At 35.5% G+C, this 24732-nt stretch overlaps 1 protein-coding gene across 1 annotated transcript in view; it reads left to right on the forward strand.

The window, feature by feature from the left end:
- The window catches only part of Apt1 (Acyl-protein thioesterase 1), a 41101-nt gene extending 26075 nt beyond the window's left edge, over positions 1-15026 (forward strand). Inside the window, exons 6-7 of the mRNA XM_081746821.1 lie at positions 3392-3556; positions 6857-15026. Of these exons, the coding sequence (XP_081602947.1) occupies positions 3392-3556; positions 6857-6907 (216 nt within the window). The 3' untranslated portion in view covers positions 6908-15026. The remainder of the gene's footprint in view (positions 1-3391; positions 3557-6856) is intronic.
- Positions 15027-24732: the final 9706 nt, after the last annotated feature.

The raw sequence follows: 24732 nt of genomic DNA on the forward strand, positions 1-24732 counted from the left end.
AGTATTGTTCTTGGCTTTCATTAAGGTTTCTTCTTGTATATTTGCCAGAAAGCGTAGCCAGATAAGATTGGGATTTATCGGTTTTTCTCACCGATGAACTTCAAATAGTTCAAATATAAGTTTTTGCGCATTAATGAAAGGAGGAAACGACCGATTTAACCTTTATTAGTGGTTAACGCATCGGCACTGTATGCCGGAGATCCCAGGTTCGAGTCCCCGACCAGTCAAATCACGTTTTTATTCTTTGTAAGTTTTTGAATTCGCACCTACAGAGGATTGTGGTTTGTAAAAATAAGTTTAAATCGGTTGTTTCCTCCCTTTCATTAATATATAAAATCACAACCGTCAAAAGGTGTTCTTAATATATGGACAGTAGATTGTTGGAGCACAGCAGCTAGGCTGTATCATAGTTCATATGGTCTGAGTAGAGAAAACCGCCTGCAGGAGTGAGGGAGTGTTTGGCTGTTCTGGAAAGTGGACTGGGTGGCGTAGTAGTTAACGCATCGCCATGATATGCCGGAGATCTTGGGTTCGAATCCCTGTCCAGTCAAATAACTTTTTCACTCTTTGTAAGTTATAAGTTATTACATGTTCATGTTTTTCGAGAAAAAAAAGTTTCAAAATTTGAAGAAGTAATCTTTGATTCAAATATCGTTGAGGGGGGCGCGATGGCTCAGTGGTAAAGCGTTCACCTCCGGTGCTTGGGGTCCCTGGTTCGATCCCAGCTCGCGCCGTGTGGACTTTGTGGTGGACAAACACCATGCTCATGGGTTTTCTCGGGGTTCTACCGTTTCCTCCCACTCTTCATTCCACCATTTCACTCATTTCTCATTATCACCGTCTCCTTTAGCCTAACTGGCATAACCGTGGGACGTTAAACTTAAAGATTTCATTTCATTTCAAATATCGTTGCCTTGAATGTAGTATTATGAAATAAATGATATGCCTAATATGGGTTTATCCCCGAGAAATCACTGCAGAGCCTACCCTGTTCTTACCTTCAGAGCTAACATTAAGTAAAATGTAAATCATGATGTTGTCCAACTATTTTTTTTATATTATACTGCAATTGATACTAACGTTACGTGTCCTTCCTGACAGCTCGCTGCGCGCACGTGGTGCTCAATGCTGTGTTGTCAGCTTTCGCATCGGGTATTGAGATACGACATTATTCACTGCCAGTAAATCTCAGTTTTATAAAATTGAATGATAGCTAAAAGAGAACTAAAAAGAATGCTCTCAGTAACCAGCAGGTCCACTACTCAAGTGATATTGGACTAAAACAATCTGCATTTGTTTATATTCAAATTGGCAACGTGCGGAGAGGTGGAATGTTTACCATTGCATAGCGAGAGAAATGAGTCCCCTATCATTGGCTGAACGTGCTGTTGCCATAGAAACAGTTCTTGCTTGATTATGACTACGAGTAGAAAGGAAAAAATTAGAGGAAAGCAACTGTCAGAAAGGAAAAGTTGTATCAAACGAACTGTACTTACATATACCAAAAAATATTACGGAACCTAAATAAACCGAAACAGCATTTTTTCAGTATATGTGAGGGAGAAGATTGTTAGATGGCCCACATGTCAGTATTTACATTTTTATTTGTTTATTGATTGAACAAATTCTCAGATACAGCATAACTTTGCCAGTTTACACAAGGACATGCTAACAAAAGAAAGAAAGAAAAACAAGACAACAATTACAACAACATAGAAAAAAGAGTGTAAGAGCAAAACTATTCCGTCAAAGCTCGTTTAATTGCTCTTTCAAACACTGGGTAGCTCGAAAATATGTCCACATCAGTTGTTACTTGATTATAACAGTTTGGTATTCTATAAAAAAGAGACCTCTGTATAACAGCCAACCTAGGACGGGCAAGATGGAATAGGTGGGTATTCCGGGTGATGCGGGAAGGGACACGTAAGGATAGTTCCTGAAGTAATATTTCCGATCTTAAGTTTCCACTAACTATTTTATGTAGATATTTCAGGTCAGAGATAATTCTGCGTACTTCAGGAGTCTGAATATTAAGATGTCGCAAGAATTCCTTCTTAGATAATATTCGAAGTGCAGGAACACGAAAACGGACTATAGCAATGAAGAAATTAAGAAAAGAATCAAGTCTGGAGAGATGTGTAGGTGCTTTCATGGCCCATATGGGAGAGCAGTATTCGATCTTGGGAGTTATTAAAGTCTTATAAAAAGTTGCTAATGAAGAAGCAGTGCGTAGTTCGGTGAATCGGTAAAGAAGTCCCAACATGCGTATTGAATTTTATGTAACGTTAGTTATGAATAGAGATATGATTTTTTTGGTGACACGCGAAATATATCACTTTTGTACGAAAATGTTGTGTACCAAAAGTATATATATATATATATATATTTTTCATTATTTGTTAGGCCATATAACGCTCGCGATTAAATGCAAAATTCTGTCGAATTAGCGAAATTTGCAACAAGTCTCGATATTCCACGAAATTTACGCAAAAATGACAATTTTTCGACGCTTTTACGATTTATTCATTACCATTACTAGCAATGTGATAAAAGTTCTCATTTTTGAGAAAATAGACCACCATAAATTTTTTGAAATTTTACATGTGGTTACAAAATGAGCTCCAAACGGTATCTGCTGGTGAAGTGGATGATGTGGAAGGAGTGTTGAGGGGAATGTTAGATGAGGATTCAGAAATAGCTGGAAAGTGTTTCCAACTAATGTACATATCAGTTTCGAATGTTGATGTGGAGAGGCTTATCCCTTCTTACAATGACATACTTACCGATAAAAGAACAAATAGAACACCAGAGAACCTTGAAACAATGCTTACGTGTTATTTGCGTAAGTAAACTGTGAACAATAAAGTTATTTTATTCTATTAATGTTCTCTGCGTGTTTTTCTTTTCTTTCTTTAAATGATACTTTTATTCAATGAGGAAGCTTAGTATTTTTATTTAAAAACTCAAATATTGTTTAATATAATACTGTATGAGTTCATGTCATAATGCTTGATGTCTGGAAATAAAAGGTAACTAATTGTAATTGCGAGGGAAAAGAGTGTTCTTACATTGAAATTTTATTCACCGATTTCATCCCGCTTTACGCATATTTTTATAACGAAATTACGAATTTTTATTTACCACAAAATCGTGTCTTTATTTATGGACTAGTCAAAATGAGAGTTCAGTAAATTCATCGATTTTGTTACTTGGAGCAACCAAAAATGAGAACAGGAGCTGCTCTTGAAATGATTTTCACTGGGATAAGCACATTGGCACTGTAATGATAGTCATATCGTTCAGTTAAGGAAGATGTGCTAGACGATTTGTGTATTGCATTCTAATGTAGTAGAGTTTGTAAAGTCTGTGTCTATAATATTTTCCTTTCCAGGCTGCTGTTGGCAACAAAGACATCCCGTACTTTCAATGCCACGGAGATTGTGATCCAATCGTCCCATACAGATGGGGTCAAATGACAGCTTCATTATTAAAACAGTTTGTCAAGCAATCAGAGTTCCGAACATATAGAGGAATGATGCATACATCCTCAGATGAAGTAAGCAAAAGTTACCTTTATTAGTTCGTCATCATGTTTATTAATTTTGTAATTTACCGTATTTTTAATATTTTAATGAATCTGTAAACTTCGTATATGGTAAATATGGGATGGATTAGGAAAAAAGTCAGAAATCATAATTTATACGTGTGACGTAATATTACTTAATTGTAGGTACTAAAATTCCATGGTTGGAGTGTAGTTGGTGTAGATGCCCCAAGTGCCTTGTGTCAGCCGTTGATGTGTATTAACAAGTCAAAATGAGTATTCGGTGGGATAAATGGTCGACTAAAGTGAGAAGAAGAATTCGATTTCTGTGGGCTTGGAACATCCCCGCAACTGAAATTCTTCGTCAAAATATTATAGACACCACATGGTAAAATGCGTTATTTTATTTAAGCAGAAACGATGCAGATCTCATCACACGGCTATTATTTCAAACTTCCAGATAGGATATGTGAAGCGAGTCTCAGGACAGCCCGGATTTGACATTAAGACTTGGTGACCTGCCGATTCTCCTAAAAGTGTGAAATAAATTCTTAATATACAGGGTGGTGCGCTAAGGTATGTTCAGAGCTTTGAGATAGTCCCCAAGCATAAAACTTGGTCGTGTTCCACGATGAACATCCTGCCGTCTAGTGAGTATATTCTGAAACATTCTGTATATCTCCGAGACCGTGAGGGTTTATGTGTATTTTGATATACTTTTTTTTTCCCTGTTCTTAGAAGAATCATATTCTGAAATTTGGATATACCTTAGCGAATCATCCTGCATACCTGCGGACGAAAAAGAAACCAAGATTGATATATTCTAGGAAAATATTATTTATCTGTGTGTAGGCAAATCTTAGTAGATTTTTGTACCTGTGTTACTTATGACAAATATGACATGCGAACGATTACAATTACAGCGGGCGGACCCAGCAGTGCCCTAATCCGAGGAAGTTCGCAGTTCGTTTCCTTAAGGGTGATTGCACGATATTTTTGACATTCCGTACACCACTGTACTGGTTTTCCAATCCCTTCTTTATCAACCGAATGACTCCTTCATTCTGTGATCAGCGCAGTTCCATCATAGCAAACAGCTACTATATTTTCAATTTTCATATTAATTCTTTAATAGCGTGCAATATTTGGTTTGATTTCGATGGATAGTGTAACGTGGCTAATGTATTTCGACTATGGCTCTGCAAGGAAAACAAGTTCTTCAATTACAGTCTACCTGTGAATTTTTTTTCCAATCTTTACTTGATTAATAATTATATCCCTTCTTCCATCGGAATAAAGAGCTTTTATGCTGACAATTTTTTTTTTTCCATACAAAGTTACCTCTGTCCTTCACCTTGCACTTTACTTCTGTTATTCTCTTTCGCTAGATCTTGTTTGGTAACCCCACCACTTACATTATCAGAGAACTTACAACTTTGGCTGCATCCTTGGATGATATTCCTGTCAAGTCGCATGCATTTGCAAACGCAAGTAATCTGATGCTCATGTGAGATGTGAGATGTGATGTGGCCCTGCCTTATATTTCGTTTTCTGAGGCCCTGGTTGCGTCTATTCTTTAAATTTAGGCAAAAGTCAGGGTTTTCTAGTTCCATTTAAATTGGAAAGATCAACCTAGTTGACTCTACATCTAACGAGTTTTCAATTGAGTAATATTACTTTCACATTTTTTCCCTCTAGATCTTCCCATTTACTTCTTGTATTATCTAAGCATGCCATAACCATCTTTCTGTCTGCCCTCTCATGAATAAGAAAATCACGTCAATTACTGGGATCTTCCTAGGGTCATTCCACCGAAAATCACGATTTACGGTAAGTTTGTTCTAGGACCATTTTTAAAAATTCTGATAGTTTGCACGTATATTGTCACATGTTTCGTAAACTCCGTATGTCCGCGACGGCTATATTTCCAATATGGCGTGTGACAAATTAGGATGCACGCTAAATATAATACCTCAGAAATGAAAAGGGGCATAGATATGAGAAAGATTATGAAGTGACCTTTAACGCAATTCTAAAAACGTATCACTCCAATTTCAAATGCATCAAATAATGCCACAAAGTTATAAGTGAGCATCAACCAAATGAACATTTTGAAGCCCCGAAAATTCTGGGAAACAGTTGAGCCAAAAATGTTCTGTATGGACTTCTTATTTTGTCTCCACACAATGTACAGCTGGACGAAATAGGGGATAGTAGAAATGAATAGTGATGATTTCATAAGGCATCAAATTTGACCAAACGAAATTTTGCCAATGTTTACACTTGGTGGGGGAATGGGAAAATTCTGAAACTTGAAGAAAGAAAAAAAAAAGTCAGTGTGGTGCGGCATGATATCCACAAAAGTTGTGAATTCATATATCATTCGGGACACAGTGAATGTAGAACAGTACCTTGCTATGCTTAAAGATTATGTAAACGGTATTTTATATACGTGGGACAATTACAATGACCTAATCTTAATGCAAGATGGGACTCTGTCTTATTTTGCATGTTCTGTCCGTACGTGTCTCGACACCCATTTTCCAGGACGCTTGTTGGAATTGATAGCCGAGAAAGGTCCATAAACTTTTCCCCGGGAGATGGCGCAAAACCCAATTTAGAGGTGTCTAGTAACTGTACCATATTGTGGGGATTTGCTGACCTCTAGGTGGGTGGGAACATTAATGAATGTCCACATCGCACTTAGGTTAAATGTCGATTCATAAAAATAAAACTACGGAGAAAATATGCTAATTGAATACCAACAAAAACTTTGTTAAGAAAAATGTTAGGTAAACTCTGCCTTGGTAATTGATAAAGCATTCAATCCGTACAATTCTTACTATGCTTCTGATTGCACGATATCACAAGCATTTTCTTGGATGTCTATACATAAGTATGTCGTGTGTCCGTTAAGAGCATTTGGGGCGTGAAGGGAACATATTTGACGCATCCTTGGGATATATAGCAACGCATATTTGATGTACCCAGTGCTTTCCTTATTGCTAAATAGTTGGTTGGTCAACAATGATCCATGACATTATCTCCGGTAAGGGGTGCTAAATTCCATATCTCACGAATGATGTGCATTCCACGATAATAGCGAACATGTGATTTGTATTTCCGGTAGAAAAGTGGACAACAGTTAAGAAACGACCATAAAATGTCAAAATATGTCATTTACCACAATTCCTAGTAGTCTTTATGATAATTCATTATTAGGATGTAAGGTGTTTATATCTTCTTAAATATTAAATATGTATCCTGTTGTAGTATCTACCAGTCAATAATGATATTAATCGTTTTTCTTAGGAAATGAGAGATTTGAAGGATTTCGTTGAGCGACTAGTACCGCCCGTGTAACCCGTAAATCAGGAATTGTCTTACAACAGCTGTGTGTGGCCGTGCAGACATCCAAACAGGTTCTTTTTCATACTCCGTTATAATCCGTTTTGTCATGGAATGGATATCCAGAATCAACAATAAAATATCACATTTCACGGCAAAAATACTGGACTATATCTAATGTATGAAAAAAAAAAAAGAAAAATTATGGTAATAATAATAATATATATATGTACATATATATATAATATGAGTAATTGTGCATATACTTTTTTTTTGAAAAAAATGGGAGAAGGAGTAGTGTTGTAAATGATTTTTTTTTCTGATCTGTCATTATCTGGTCGGTACCGAGTAGATTAAAGAGGAAGTCGTGTGTGAGTGCTTGTGATTACGAGTGAATTGTATTAAAAAAAAAGAATTCTTCCTGTAAAGTGTTGTTGATAGTTATGTCTTTTAAGTATAAGTAAATAAGTATATACATATTGTATCAAAATAAAAGTGATAAATAGGTATTGACTTGTCATTGCAATGCGTATAACGAAGTGTGGGTTGTTTTTGGATGGAAAATTGTTAAGAGCATTTTTTTGCCTCTTAGAGAATTTGACAAAAAAAGATAAAATTATAATTTAAAATGCATAACAACTTGAGTGAAAGTTTTTGTAGGCTTTTGGAAGTCTGCGGCTTGTTCATTATGCAAACTTGCTTTGATACCGAATGCATAGTAATATTTTGGAAGCAAATACATATACAAGTCATATATAAAAATATTCTAAACAGATTATATATATATATATATTATATATTTAGCCTAAACGAAAATATGTTCTCTTCTGTTATTACAATAGATTCTAAACCTAGTCCAATTTTTTAATACATTATAAATGAAGTATTGTCCGATGTCATTGTTACTTGTAAACTCCTAGTGTAGTGTTTTGAAGTGCACAAAATGTATTTTTTGGGTGATCAATAATAATAATAATAATAATAATAATAATAATAATAATAATCTTGTTATAGAAATTACAAAAAAAAAATCAAACTTTTTTCAGAGTGCATGGTTGGTAATAATAATAATAATAATAGTAATAACTTCTGAAATTTTGTGGATTTAAATCTTTGTGCACTATGTATTAGCTCAGTAATTTCATCTCAATCTACGGTATATATATACAAATACGTCTATTTATGTATATTGAAAAAGAACAAATAATTAAAATATATATATTTATTATAGTGGTTTCGAACATCAAGGGGAGAACTCAATGTGGTAATAACAGTTCACTAACATATCTAGTTACAAGCACATAACATTCACACGCATATATATATATATATACATACATACACATACAAATACATACGCAGACATATACGCATAGACTATTTTAATGACAATTGTTTGCTTATGTTCAATTATTGTAGATGAATAATTATTTATAACGTGGAATAATGTGGGGGGGGGGGGGGAAGCAATGGAAGCCTTGTCAGTACTATTCGGCACTTTATGATAACAGAGTATTACACTTTTCGCTCGTGTGAGACGTACAAAAAATATATTTTTTTTTCATTGATGTTGAGTGGTTACAAGTTTAATGGTATATTTGTGATACAAGATTAGGTATCTATAATTGAACTCTTTGATTCATATTTTTTTCATTTATTTTTTTAAGGATACGAAAAGAAAGATTGAACATTCGTAATGTTGAACATCAGAAAAGCATAAATTTGAGCTAATTTTTGTGATTTTTAGCCAGCTTTAATTTTTGTCGTCAAATTTAAATTACAAAGATTGTATATATTATATTTCTGATACGATTAGTGTGAAACTTTTCTTCGTTATGTGTAAAAAGTTTTATGCTTTTTTTCTGTTTTGCCTGCTTGTGATTCTTATCCATATGTGTGTTATGTGTAGGGAGACGTAATTGATTGATGAGCATAATAATTCAGTTTTATGTTGTCAAGAAAAAACAAATATATTAAAATGATACATATAATCTTAGAAAAGAAATACTACGCTTGTACCCACCCATGTACATTCATTTTCCAGATTCTCGAAGGCTGCTCATCTTTACTTAAATTTTCAAATATTGTTTTTGATACTGTTCTGAACATGTCTTTCAAATTTAATTTTACTTGATTCACTTTGAAAATGAAAATTGTTGCCAAGCTTTTTAAAAGAAAGACGAAAAACGTCACCTTTGGTAGGACATATCTCCGAATCTACTCCGTAATAGTGTTCAAATTTGTACACAACGTTTATCTGGATATATTCCACATAGTCTATGCAAAGAGTTTTAAAGCTTATTCATGTTTTTAAATTATATAAGTTTATATAATTATATTACAAAATAAACCTGATTTTTGTGTGGTAGTGAATTCGTATTCAAAAGTTGATATATATTATTACTTCAAAATACATTTAGCTTGTATTGAAGCAATTTGGTCGAGTGATCTTTGAGAAATATAACTTTGAAGATGATGATCTAACTACGGACTGGGCGCAAACGTACTAGTTTCTTTAGTTCTGTGTAAATTAATCTGAGGTATGATACAAACTTACTTTAACAGATGTCGCTAAAATTTAAATTTAGTTATTTTAGAACTAAAAGCTTGAATTAAAAAAAAAGTACAGTCATTTTCTGAAGAGATCTTTAAAGAGGGAATATTTTGTGGCTTTGAAACTGAAGTGGACAGCTTCATAAGGCAATCGAGGAGTTATTTAAATTAATAGATGAACTCTGATCCTAAAACTGCAGAAATAGAGGATCTAATAGTCTTCTTGCAGTACCGAGTTAAAAAGAAAGAAAGAAAAAAAAAAGGCTGAGATTATGAATTTCGAAGGGTTTCACATCAGGATGACCTGCTCTGTTTCAGGGTGTCTACTAAAATTCCAAAGTGAAATTTCGTGAGTTTTTCGTGACCTTTTCTTTACCAAACCAAACAGTTTTGTAACGTTCTCAAGAGCGAATTTGGGTGTGAATTAGGCCGAATTTTCATGCACGCAATAAAAGCGTGCTTTGTTTGCAATTTGGTAGAGTCAAAAGCCGACCACAGACATTGTTGTTGGTGAATTTTGACGTTTTATACAACAAAATTTTTCATTCTGTACTTATATTTGTAAAGATTTTTTTAAAAAAATCCTGATCCAAAAGCTAAATTTCGTGACTTTCTCTTGACTTTCATGACCGTTTTCTGATTTCGTGACTTTTTCATGACTTTCGTGACTCGTGACCGATAGACACCCTGTGTTTATATTGAGACTTCGTTATTTATCCGTCTTATATCTGGATGTAAGTGCCAAAAGAGATGGGTAAAGATCGGTTTTGTCCACCTCTGATAGACATACAAAGTGAAAGTGTTCATAAAGCCAGTATATCGTGTGACTGAAGTTGAAGCACTAAAGGTTACATTTATGTAAGATGAAAATGAACATATTGTATAAAGAACCCCGTAAAAAATGCATAATGGTTTTGCCAGTTTAGACGTTTTTTCAAACTTGCAACAATGATTGTAATATGAAGCGCTTCATGAATCACACTATACAAATGCTTATTGATAAGTTTATTAACTGTAGTGTTCACGAAAACAAGAAGTATTAAAAGTTCGTGAAGCCTGATACTAAAATTGTTGTTTCAAGTTAAAAAAAAAAAAAAAAAAAAAAAAAAAAAAAAAAAAAAGTCTAAACTGGCAAAATATGAGCAAACATGCTTTTGTTTGCGAAGTTCTTTATATAACTTGCTACAATATGTTTCATATGCGTCTTAACATAAATGTAACGTTTAATGCTTGAACTTCATACGATATACTGGCTTTTATGAAAATTTTTAATTTTTTATGACTATCATAGGCGGAAAAAGGCCAATCTTTATCCACTTCCTTTTGTTTTTAGCACTGACTGTATATTTTGTCATGTCTCAAATACTGTGGAACTGATTGTGCTGTAAATGAAATTCTTGTTTTAATAATTTTGCTAAAGGAGAAAGCAACACCATTATTGTGAATTTCTGAATACGTAATTAGTAATACGTTTGCTCTATAGAACTTGTCATTGTATTGTTTTGACTAACTATGAACGAGCTTTTTCGCTTAGAAATTCCGTAATTTTCTCAATAACGCTCTTTTTCTTCATCTTGGTTTTATTTATTTTATTTTATTTTTTTCGAAACGTGAGTCTGTAAGGCAAAATAATAATAATAATAATAAAAAAAATAGTACTTTGAATATTTAGAACACCGAAATATTGACACTTATTGGTTGGCTTTACTACCACCAAATTTCTGATCTTACTACTTCTTGGCACTGTAGGGAGTCAGTAGAGTGCTTTGTATCGGAGTGTACGTGTATCGGATCCAAATGTATTAATTGACATGTGGAAGTGACTATCTGGTAATTAATTCATTATTACATACGTGGTTCCTCTAATCCTAATTTTCAACCTGTTTCTCTACTTAAGTTGTTAATTGCCACACTTTGCAATAATCCTTTTTGAGCTACAAGAAAGAAACTGGCCGCCCTACTCTTGCACAACTACTGGCGCCACCTAACTACGTTAGGGTAAGTGGGCTAGAAATCCGTCTTCGAACAGATCACTCAGACAATGTTATCATGGTATGCAGTAAAAGGCACTTTTTTAAATACTAAATCAAAATCGTAAAAAGAATTCGTTTTTGTTGGGCTGGGAATAATGTTTCATTTTATTGATAGACAGTTGTTAGCAAATAAGCTTTTTTCGTTTTGTTTGTTAAGAAATGTAGGTTGTGGACCAACTTTTTAGAAATGACTAAATTGACGTAATTGTAGTTGTATACGTAACAGTTGCTTTATGTGCGTTTCTGCAAGAAGATACGTATATATTAGGTACCAAATATACTGATATATATACTGGATATTTTTGAGAAGAATAGTTAATATTTTGGTAGGTGGTAGTGTTTATATTTTGTATACATAAGAGTTTGCGTATAAGTATTCATTTCTTGGTAGATTCGAAGATAATTCCTTTGAACCTGGGGCCTCAAAAATCTGTACCAGATGATCTAAATTTTTGACTAAAAATTTAGATGTGTGTACTAATGGTTTATTAATTTGCAAGTGTTCTTGTAGAGCAGAAAGTATCATTGTCAATATTGCACTATCAAACAACATGACAAAGTCCTATCAAGCAATGTCCCTTCATTATCAGGCAGTACGGTAAGCAACCTACCTCTCCAGTTTGGTGTAAGAGTTATTACCTTCTTTAACATTGCCTATCAATTGCATGTTTCCTTCTTTTTTCACTTTTCACCATACGTTGTATCACATCTCAAATAAAACAGTTGTTTCTCAAATAATGTTCTATCACATAACTTTAGCTAAGTTTACTTTTTTTTCCCCCTCTACACCCACATTCCAAAAGCTTCCGTTAATTATGTGTCGCTATTGCGTAATATCAACGTTTCTGCTTTATACATTACAGTTGAAACACTTCATGAATTATTTTGTAACTTTTTATTTAACAACGTCACAATAATGTTGCTTCATCTTCTTGGAAGCACGGTGGCTCAGTGGTAAAGTGCTCACTTCTAATACGAAGGTTCCCTGGTTCGATTTCAGGCTATGCAAGTTTGTAGGGGACAGCGTCATGTTCGTGAATTTTCTTGGGAGTCTCCGGTTTCCATTCTCACTCATATTCCACCAATTTGTTCATTATCATTCATTTTCATTAATATTATTCTTCTGTAGCCTAAACGGCATAAACGTGGGATGTGAAATTTTCTTCTTCGTAGACTGCTTATGTCATACCTATTCTTTCCTATTCATTTCTGTTTATTTCGTATTCACAAGGGGCTGTTCTAGAGGGGTCACATTATTTAATTTTTGTATACAAGTATTAGAACACTATAGTAGAATTACAAACTAAACCAACTTTTTCTTATCAGTACAACTGTCACAAAAGCATTGGAGCCACGTGTGGAAAGTCAGTCAATAACCTTTTGTTGGAACTGGTACAAAAGGTTAACCTCTTGTCATTGTCACCAAAAGGCACAAGAATATCCATCTGCTTTTTCCTTAAAAAATGATACGCATTAAGTCCTGACCTTAAAGGATAAAGATTTGTTTTGCTTGTGTTCAAACTGTACATAAGTTTTTTTCCTGAGCTTGTAGGGAAAAAAAAAAGACCTCTCCCAAACCCCCACTGCTATTCACATTCAAATCTTCAGTAAAAATATGATCTATTATTGCCAATAACACTGGTGAAAGTTCACTTTATAGAATTTCTATTTCTATTCATTTTTCTATTCACTAACACCTTTACTGTTACCATGGTTGGAGTTAATAAACCGACTGACTCTTGCCCAGTAATTTCGACGGGAATCGGTGGTAACGAATGTTAAAACACCGATGTATGTTTGTTTGAATGATGTAGGTTTGATAGCTTGTTCTTCAGACCATTTTACACCCAAAACAAGTCAGGTATGATTGGGCGGAAGTTAGACAGGGCTTTTTCAATTTAAGAAAATCATTCCAGCATTATATAAAACAGGTCTGGGAGAAACTAAAAAAATCCTGAGTTGGGACGATCAACCGCGGCATTAAAATTTAGACCTCGTAATTATAGTGCAAACGCTGTTTACTTACTACGTATTCTTATTTAAAATAATAGATACTACCTTTTGCCAAAATATTTACTGTTTCTCTTGAAACATCATCTTTTTTTAAATATAATTGATTTAAAAAGAATCGTGTCACTAACTTTTCTTTGAAAATCTCGATAGTTTTATCCTAAAAGGGAATGAATAAATTAATGTCGTCTCGTCTTGGTTTATTTTAAACATAAACTTAAAATTTGTACTCAGCCATTACGAAGTGTGGAAAAAAAAAGTGGGTGTTCAAGATTATCCGAACATCAGTGTACAAGATTCGTAACGTTATTTACATTTCTTCCTCCGTAATTCAGAAATATAATGTTTCTTTATTAGATGGATTTGATTCTGAGAGAAAAACACGGGTCTTATGCAGAGTCGTTCTGATGCGTGATTAGTGCCATACTAAAGAATTCGACTAACGTTTCCTGCAGTAGTCAGACCTTTAGTGTGACGCTAATCATAAGTCAAAACGACTGCATAACGCCCATTGTCTCAAGTCGACTTGATTATTAGAACCGTCTTGCGTATCCTAGGTGCATAATCGTGGGATATCAACTTAAAGAAAGAAAAATAATTCATTGGGAAAAATATATTCGTATTTAAACTTCGTATAATGAACGTGATTTTGTGTTAAACCATTGTACGAGCGAGTGTAGAACTCTGAAGTCAACAAAAATATGCTTTATAAAAGGAAATTTAGTTTGTATGCTTGGCAGTTTTACAAGTAATAATATCAATTTTGTAAATGTTAAAACATTATACGTAATACACAGAAAATGCACTACGTTGTGTATACAAGTATATTCTGTTTTACGTTTTAACATTCCTGATTTCTTTTTTGCTCATAGATATTTTTGGGTATTGTACAGTTCGTATTTATGTCGTTTGTTTTCCTATTATATAGTATAAATGACAAGATATAGGTTAGAGTCTTTCGGTCGTATTCAGAGTCGTTCTGACGCATGACTAGCGCCGTACTAAAGAACTAACGTTTCATGCAGTAGTCAGGCCCTTAGTATGACGCTAATCACACGCAAAAATGACTTTGAATACGGCCCAATGTCTTCGCGCCGGTTTGATTATTACCGTCATCATTTATACAAGTTGTTAATAGCCGTATGAGACAAATAATATAATGGAAGTACAACATCTACAGAAATGATTTCTTATTATATATTTTTTTCTGAAAGGAATGTGGAACACACTGAAAATTTTCTTGTTAAGTGCAATTTGTTTATTTGATCTCAGGCCATACTGTATAAATTTATGGTTTATTATATATTTGTTGTCTTTTTTTTATGTTGTGTTGTAAATCAACTCCATTTATAAAGTGTTCAGCGTGGAAGGTACTTTTTCTTGAAAAGAAAGAAAAAAAAAATCACTACACATCCAAATGCATTCAATGTATTTTCTATTGAGCTATATTTTTAATGAGAGTTGATGATTCTCGAAAGTAAAACACTATGCCAAGTGTATGTATTTTCAAAAGTAATTTAATACACGAAACAGCTTGGCGTTTGTTTTTTGAAACTACCTTTATCTCATAACAATAAATGTTTTAAAAGACAAAGATATCTTAGCTTAACATCTTTGTGTTATTTTTTCTTTTTCAACATGATTTCAGGACCCCCTCTGGCCTTCCTCATTGTGTATTATTCCGCTACGCTGCTAAATTAATGACATGATGAATGAGTCTCTCACTGTGGAAAGTTCAATACCTCAAATAAAATCGAAAAACTATATCAATTCCAAATTAATATAGGATAAAAATGTTGAACCGTTCCTCGAGAAAAACTATGAAAGTTACTATAGGGTGTTCCATATAAAACTGGTACTCACTCACGAGATTCAAATAATCCTTTAACAGCAACCATGAACTAACAATTAATAGATAATAGAAACGTTAAACAGTTACCTGTTTATAAGAGATGCTGCAAGTGGTGGCCATGGGCATCCAGACATCACTGACCTCGTTTGATGATGTTACCAGCAGCACGCTATAATTCTGCAGGCGCGGTGTCAATTTCTCTAGTATAATGTTCCGTTTCATATCGTGTATTGTGTAAGGATTGCCATCATACACTTTTATGTAAAATTCCATAATATCAATTCTCTGTTCTAATACAAACTGTCCCATTTCTGTCACAAATGTTCCTTGTTACCACGAGCACTAATTCAACACACAACACATTGTAACAACTCAACAATACGAACTTCCCACAACAACTGACACCCGAACACACTGCTGCACTCAACTTTCCGATAAAATGCAGTGTAGCCAACTTTCCAGACAGTGTTGTCTCACCACAAGCAATTTAAATGAAATTAAGTTTTACGTCCCACGATTATGCCGGCTAGGCTAAAGGAGAATGTGAGGATGAGAAATTAATGAAATGGTGGAATGAAGAAAGTGGGAGAAAACCGACGCACACGGTGTTATGTGAGACACCGTATACTTAGAAACGCGTTTTACAACTGTTTGATGTGCACTGATATTTTAAGATCTGAACTTAAACCGTTCTAGAACTCTGTTCAAGTTTCAAGACAAATTTTAATCCATGGTAGACTCATGTTCCTCACTAGACGTTTTAGGACGCCTGGTAAATGGGTACTAAGTTACGTGTTCGAGTCTATCGTCAAAGTCGTGAGAGGTAGCCCACTGTGGTCTGTTTTTGTACAATTTCTGCACTATCGATTCAAATGCAAGTAATCTCATTAGATGAATTTCGTTAAAAAATATCCAGTATAGAACACATTGCGCACAGTTTTAAATAAGAACTACTATGCTCTGCAATCACTTTATAGCTGGTTTGTGTTTTAAGTGTGTTAAATCTAACCATCGTATTCTATTCATAATAGCCGTAAGGTCGGAAATGTCTTCGATTTTTTTTTTTAAATCGTTCATTTGAAACAAATTTTGTTCTATGAGTTATTTACAAAAAAAAAAAAAAAAAAAAAAACCTTATTTCTGGATTGCAGAAGTTAGTTTTTGTGAGGAAACATTGTTATCTATGTCAATGTATATTCAAGTGAGATTCCTGAATGTGTAATTTTATTGGCTACAAGGGAGGGGGAAGTAAGAAATAAATAAATTAAAAAAAGCAGCTACTTTATTATTAGCTGCATCTGTCAATCTTACTGCTAAACACAGTTATAGCTCTCCGGTCCAAACATACAGTATTTGAGGTAGGTACACCGTTACTCATTTCTGAAATGAAAAGTAGTCCTCAACCTAAAAAGGTAACTCTGTTACATACAGATATAAAAATAACACAAAGCAGGCACAAAAGCATAAATTTAGCTGCGAAAATCTCACGAGATGCTTTCACTACAGATTCTGATAACGAACTAAACGACAAAGCATATGAGTGACTCGAGTGATGATGAAACGTATGCACACAGACGAACAATGTGCTGGGCGGTCGGATTACAGGGCAAAAGTTTGCTCGAATTTCTCGTTCGGATCCAAAGTTGTTTTGAGGTGTTCAGAATCCGGGATAACATTGTACTTTAAATATGCAGAAACTACTAGTAATCCTTCTATCAACGATCCCTCTTTCAATCTTGATAAAAGGAATTTAAATAGAAGATGGGATGACATAATTGAACTTTGGTACATACATACAGTACGCCAAACAGTTTTCCACCTAGCAATGTTTTTCAAGGGGAACGGTTTAACAGTTTTGTCCTAAACATCTTGGAAGGGTGTAATAAAATTGATAAGGTTTCCACGTGCAGCTGAAGAATATGGGTGTCACTATTTTTTTAAAAAATATTTACTTTGCTATTGCTCTAGACTTGTCTTATTGCCACATGGCCGAATAATTGTGTACTAATTAATAATATGCCTGATAATTAAAATGCCACAAAACGGTTAGTATGCGAAAAACACGTACCAACTTATGCTAGGTGGTTATCACAAGCAACACTTAGGTTAGTAGAATAGATTCGGCTAATACAGTAGGTTAGGTTAGGTTAGTGATTGAATGTTGCATTTATAAGCACCTTAATGTGCGTTTCGCAGATATGAGTTTCTATATAACTTGTAATGGTTTGTAGTATAAAGATACATTTGTAAAAATAAAATGCAGATCTTTTACACTGCACAAATACTCTGTCAGCGGAAAACAATATGTAATACCGTCCTCTTTTCATACACATATTTTGACCGTCGTATAGTCTTTTTTAATAGTTTTCATACTAGTAACCCTCTGCAAACACACAATAGAGAGTTGGTATGAGTCACAGATTAGCCGCATACATAAATCAATTTCTTAAATGTTATTCTTCCTTTGTGAATTATCTTCAAATTCTGTGAAAACTGGTGCCTACATTCTTTATCTACACTGGTTTTTGTATTTCTTAAAGTAAAAGATACTTTATTCACGCCATTAGTTTAGCAGCGTAGTAGAATTTACATTGAGGACGGAGCCAAAGAAGCTTTAAAAAACTGTATATGTTTATATGATACAGAGATGTTAATGTAAGATTTTTTTGTCATTTTAAATATTGAATACGCATTCTCATTCTACAGCATCCATCAGTAAATGTACTGTATTTTAAATTCTAAGTAATGACGATAAATTATACACAAAGAGTAAAAATGCGCGAATGAACCGTGAATCAAATCCAGCTGTCCAGTGTATCATGTCGATGCATCAACCAGTTCGTTCCCTGAACAGCTATACATTTTGTTACTTTTGACCACTCAGCAACCTGAACTGTATCACAGCATATATTGAGCGTGAATAACTCCGGGTTGTATTAAATATTTTGGAACTTTTTGTTACTTTTCAACGTAATTCCCGTCCACTTCCGCACACCGTCCGCCGCAGTCTGTGTATCACCTTTCAAAAAAACTTATTATCCACGAGACCTCTTCATCCAATGTTAGCAGAGGGTCCTAATGTCAACACACCTTGATAGTTTCAAGTAGTCTGTGAAAATTGTTTCCATGACGCAATAAGAAAATCCTGTAAAGTTACAGATACCCTCTAAGGTTAGTCTTATGTCCTTTATGATAAGATCCTCAACACCAGCAGTGTTTCCTGATGTTTCTTAAATTAGGCTTTCTGATCTTGACAGATCTTCACTTGACTCTCTTTCACTCTTGCGCAGATTCACGGAGGTGGTGGTGAATTTGCCGAACGCTTCCAGGTTTCCAAGGAAACAGATTTCTCCTGCTGCACCTCATAGGGAAGGTGTATAAGTTGGTCGGCAACTGACGTTGCTATCTCGGCACCGCAACACACTCCTATTCGGCCGTGTGTCGAAAGGTCAAACAGATTTTTCTTTGTTGCCTTTTTGATACCTTGTATTCATTCAGAGACCCACATAATATGCTTTTCATCATCTACGTTGCCGATTTAAAGATCTTTCACAATTTCTATACTTGCTTTCCAATCTCCGCTCAGATTTTAGATATTCATTAACATTACCTAGAGAAAATATTTCAGACTTATATAGTTGTTGCAGCTTTCATCCCAGTCACCATTAATTTCGACTTTTCTCGTCTGTTTAAATCTAACTTCGTTTTCACAGCTGTTCTACACGTTTCTTTACCTCTTATTAGTTTTCGATTCAGACGCAGACGCCGCAACACCACCTACAGATCCGTATCATTTTCATATACTACTACTTGTTTCTACTAACGAAAATATTTCTTCCCTACTCGAACCAATTTTTAAATTATGATAGTGGCAAAAAACATATGCACTTGTCCTCTATTGTTTCTTCTATCCTAATTCCTAATGGTTTGTTCATTTGCAATTTTATTCCGGGACTGATTTTTTCCATTCCGTCCCAAGCCTCTTTGTTATACTTCCAACAAGGTCACAATGTTTATGCAGTTAAAAGCGTTCACCTATTATTCGATGGAAGGTAATTGCATCTTCAGCGACTTTTATTTCCTTAGAACTTTTCCTCTTTAACCACTTCGTCCATAGAAGTTTTTCTTTTCTTTCTTCATTCATTCATATTCGAAGCTGAATTTTCTATAGCTCTCACATCATGCATTCGATTTTTAGCTTGTAAACAGCATGCTTGGCCAATTTATTCAACACTCTGATTGGATCACTGCGCTGATAGAGGGAAAACCAGGAAGAGGAAGACCAAGGATAGAATATCTAGATGCAGTTACGAAGAAGAGGCCTTATCAAAGTATAAAACAGCTCTCCCAAGCGAGAAAAAAGTTAAAATTTGTATGTTGCCCACCAACCTATGGTTGAGATGAACAAGAAGAAGAATGGCTCAGAAGTTTGCCGTTCAGAATTTAGATCATTTTATTCGATTTTTAGTTCTGTAATTTGTTTGTTACATTATATTATACGTTCTTTTGTGACTATTCAATCATAACCTAGTAGGTAGCTAGCATATCATATAATCATTATAAAATGGCGGACAATGTATCTAAAATGTGTACCTTCTCGTAAAATATGTACCTCTACGGCTACCTTCAGGATCTCAGCATCCAACACTTATGGTGGCCCACTGCGGGGTTCATCACAAAGGCTCAGATCTTCCGAGCTGAACTTCTGGAGCCAATCTGTCAATATGTTCATTCACAAATATTTGCAACAAACGCCTGACGTATTTGCCGAGGCTGCTGAGAGGCCTAACTTAGTAATAAAGCAATTACCCTCATTTCTCAATATGAGCTGCTTCAACAGCCCCATTTCTCATATACTAGACGAGCTATGGTGCTGTTTGCAAAACATGCCTGTGTTGGTGCAGGTCAATAGTTACAGGAACCCTGCATCACTTTTGCAACGCGTGCACTTCATTAAGTGGGACGTTTATAAATGACAAGAACTTTTTGGTTACTTTGTAGTAGGAAACACTCAAAATTTTGAATATTGTACTGTGGAGCAGACGGAAATCTGTATGTTATGACTTATCGAGAAGCTTCGCTTGTTAAAACGAAAAATCCGTGAAGGGGTTTGGGAATAATAGGGGGAAAATAATAAAAGTGAACATAATTTAAGATTAAGATATATATATATATATATAAAAGGACGTATATGGTATTGGAAATTGCATTCTGAATGGTATGATAGAAGATATGGCGGATGGAAAACAAGCAAGATTATAAAAAAATAAGAGTAGTATTAAAGCGCACAAGAAAGATTCAAGGTACATATTGTTACACAATAAATTATCTTATATAAATTATTATGTTACATAGATACCAAATCCGATATGTTGATCGCAGTATGATCCAACCCCCACGCTGGCCTGTATTCTCTCTCTCTGTGTATTATCCCATATACAAGGTATCCGGAAAGGATTTTCATTTTTTTCCCCCGAGGTGCCCAGTGTGGAGAGAATTGTCGGCGAAAAGGATTGATATTAGATACTCCAAGTTTTGATTGAAATACTCACCATTCCCAAGACCACATTTCTTGCAAGATGACACCTACACAACAGAAGGCATTTTATGATGTGGAATACACAAAGAGAGCGTTCGTTGTCACAGTTCACTCAATTTTCGGCAACAGTCTGGGATCGATTCACCTTACAAGAACTCCAATGAGAGTTGGCATAGACCAACATGGAGACAGGTTGCTTATGCAAAGGCAAAATTACCAGCTGTGCTTCGCATTCAGAGGAAACAGTGGATAGAGCTCGGCAATCTTTCCATCGCAGCACTTACTGAAGATATGAAAAAAAAAAAAAAAAAAAAAAAAAAAAAAAAAAAAAAAACTTTTGGGATACCTGGAAAATGATTATTTTAGGGCAGGGTAGTCTCAAGTGATGAGGCGAATTTCCATATCAACGGTAAAGTCAACAGGCGTAATGTTCAGAACACCCTTGGCGAATCATTGAGCATGTCAGAAATTCTCCAAAGTTGAACGTCTTTGCTGCCATGTACAGAACGAAGCTTTATAGGTCATTTTTCTTTGCAGAAAGAACTGTAACCGAACACTCGTATCTTGACATGCTCAGGATGTGGTTGATACCTCAACTTGGAAGAGGATTCCCAAGATTTCCTTTTCCAACAGGATAGAGCTCCACCTCACCTCCAGAATTTAGTACCTGAATGAATCTCCCACAGCGTTGAATAGGTCGTATTGGTCCTGATTAAGTGTTCTTGAGATGGCCTCTGAGGTCTCCAGACAAAATACCATGCAACTTCTTTTTATGGGGTTTGTCAAAGACCGCGTCTTTGTCGTACCATTGCCTCGAGAACTGATGGAGCTGCGACAGTGTATCACAGAAGCCTTTGCTACTGTTACAAGAGACATGTTGATTCGAGTATGGGAGGAAGAGGGCTATTGACTAGATATCTGCCGTATCACGAAGGGCGCCCATATTAAATCTTTGTAAGGCAGGTAAAAAAAAAAAAAAAAAAAAAGGTTTTGGTATAAGGATTTTAATATGACATTACAGGGCCCGAGAATATTTTTGAAAAGAGTACATTCTTTTTCGGACACTCTGTATGTTAGGTAGCAGGGGGCGTCAGTTGTGACAGTCAGCCACTGAGTAAGATGGTAAACACTCGTGATATACTTATTGCAGCGAATTGAAGGAAAGGCTTGAACAGAGATATTGCATTGTTTTGCCAAAATCTTGGTTGTACGCAAGTGGAACCATTCGAAAGATTTAGAAGTAAGTGGAAACATTTGTCATTCTCGAAGCCGGAGAAGGAAATGTAAGGTCTTTTCACAACCGAGCCCACGTTTACGTCAGTGTGGAATTCACGGGCTGTGTAAAATCAGGCAGCTGCATCCCGAGTCGAACTGTGCTTGGCCCAAATATGTACTGTAAGAATCATAGCAATGTCTTGTTAAATTTTGTCTTGTCTTTGATGTTCGAGAATCGATTAGTTGTTGTGGCGATTTCTTTTGGCGGGTGCTTTTCATTCACTCATTCGTACTCATCAAGTGCACAGCAAAGTAGTTTGATTACTAACATTGGGATGTGAATAATGTAACAGTAAAGTGAAAGCTCTAATACAGATTTGAGGGAAGGCGAAATTCCAAATATTTTGAACAGCTTCATCCGAAATCAGAAAATATTTAGCGTTAGTTTGGGCGGAAAGCATTAAGAAGACACCAGTGCAATGCCAGGATAAGATAAAGCAGCTGAGGCACAGATCACATAGCCTAACGACTGAGGCAAGAATAAAGAACGACGGATCTCAATGGGAAATTCGGAAGCATCAAACATTTCTCTAAATTTTATGTAGAGATGGATGCATTTTGGAGGTTTTTTCTTCAAGCTGAAGAGCCAGTGCGAAAGGTATTTTTCTATATCCATAGTGAGTCGTACTGGACCAATCCGACCCGACCCTAGCCGTGCCATTCAGTACGAAAACACCTGTGATTAGCATTACAAATACGTACTTAAAAAAATACTGCGTGTTTCATTTTATAGTTTATGTTCTGTTAGATATGATTTGCATTTAAGGTATGATCTGACATTTGATGTGGGCCACCTTATAGCTAGACCAGGGCAAAAAATTTCCGGTCGCCATTGGTGACTAGAAATTTAAAGCTGGCGACAGAAAAATCGTGTACGCGAAAACAAAGAGGTTAGAAGACGTGGAGCATGGAAGCTTCTCAGCGGCGGCAAATGACCTGCCAATAATGGCAGAATACCTGTGATGATGATGACTATTACAGTCAGAGAACTGCACACCTCCAGAGGCGGTTCTTGTTGGTTGGTGTCAATTCACGTGGCACCCGTGAGTTACACTTTTTCTCCTTACAAATCACACGGAGCCACCGAATGACACGTTATATTCCTTCTCGTCTGCAATGGTATGAACACTTTCCCGAGGGTTTGTTTCGACGGTGTCCCTGAGCAGCTAGCTCATCCAAACTTGATGTTAGTCAGTGTCTACGGGGCTGCAATACTGTGTCACCAGAATGAAATTTGACAAACAGAGGCGAATGGTGCGTTCATTCGGTATTCCTAGCTCAAATATATTATTAACTTATCTTTTCAGCTAGCTACGCAGAACGTCCCGGTTTGAATTTGTAAAGGAAAATCAGTCGCAATTATGCTCTCCACGGTCACTTTCATACGACCCTATTCAGCAAAATACTACCTCCTGTACAGAGTTTGTGACCTTAGTCCATCGCTCTGTTGTGTTAATGTGGTAAGTTTCTCACCAGATATCAATGGAAACATTTTATTCACACCAACCGCATTTGTATGTTTAATACGTCACGATTTCATTTCAGACATAAGCTACCCTTCCTGTTTTTCCAAATTAATAGCAGCATGCAATTAGGGAACAATTCTATGGTTTCTCCGTTACAGGGTGCTACGGACTTAAAGAATAATTAGGATATAGATTCCATGCATAAAATTATGATACAGGTTTATAGTGTAACCATAGATAAAACATTTGAGTTTTTCTAGTAAGTTCGTTTTATGCAATATGAGTACACTCATTGTACTAAAACAACATACGTAGATTGTTAGCATAATCAGGTTAAGGTGAAGGCTATTTTAATTTCTATTTTGCATAATGTAGGCTACATTATTTGCATATTGGAACCAAGAAAGATACATACCCGATCGACATGTTTCTTATGTCGTGAACTTTGGAATCTGAGTTCCATTTGAGAATTCACTTAAACGACTATTATATATATATATATACTAGTACACGTCGATCTACTAGTAGATATACAGTATACTACAATTGTCCGGCCTACTTTTCTTTCATCGTAATTAAATGAGGAAGGCAAGGCGTTGCATTGGCAACATTGCCAAAGCATTGGAAGCGGGAGTCTTCTACGATCCTCCTACATGTCATGTACAAAATACAAGTTGTGATAGGGAAAGAGTAGTGTTCTGCTCCTCCTCCATTGTTTCGTTAATGTGTAACGGACCTCAATACATGATTATAAGTGTACAGTACTGTATTCGTAAATTGTTCTTAGGGTATACTTATGAGTTAATAGAACTTCAGCCTGCCCTTCCGCCACATTAGGCCAGATACTCGGGAGTCTACTATATATATATATATATATACAGGGAAAGACACAAAATCTAAACACTTCATACAGGACACGTAAGTTTGGCCCTCCACTGTACAACACGTGTTGCGGTTGCCGATCGTTTTTTGTTCTCAATGTGTCATGTGGACCTTCCTCTTCCGTCAGCAGTAACCAGTTCACCTGTGAGTGTCGTGGTGCGGTAAAATAGGCGACCTGACAGACTTCCAAAGAGGCATGATCGTTGGTGCCCGTCTGGTTGGAGCTTCAG

This window comes from Thermobia domestica, chromosome 18, assembly GCF_964235325.1.
Source record: "Thermobia domestica chromosome 18, izTheDome1.hap1.1, whole genome shotgun sequence".
Lineage (NCBI taxonomy): Eukaryota > Metazoa > Arthropoda > Insecta > Zygentoma > Lepismatidae > Thermobia > Thermobia domestica.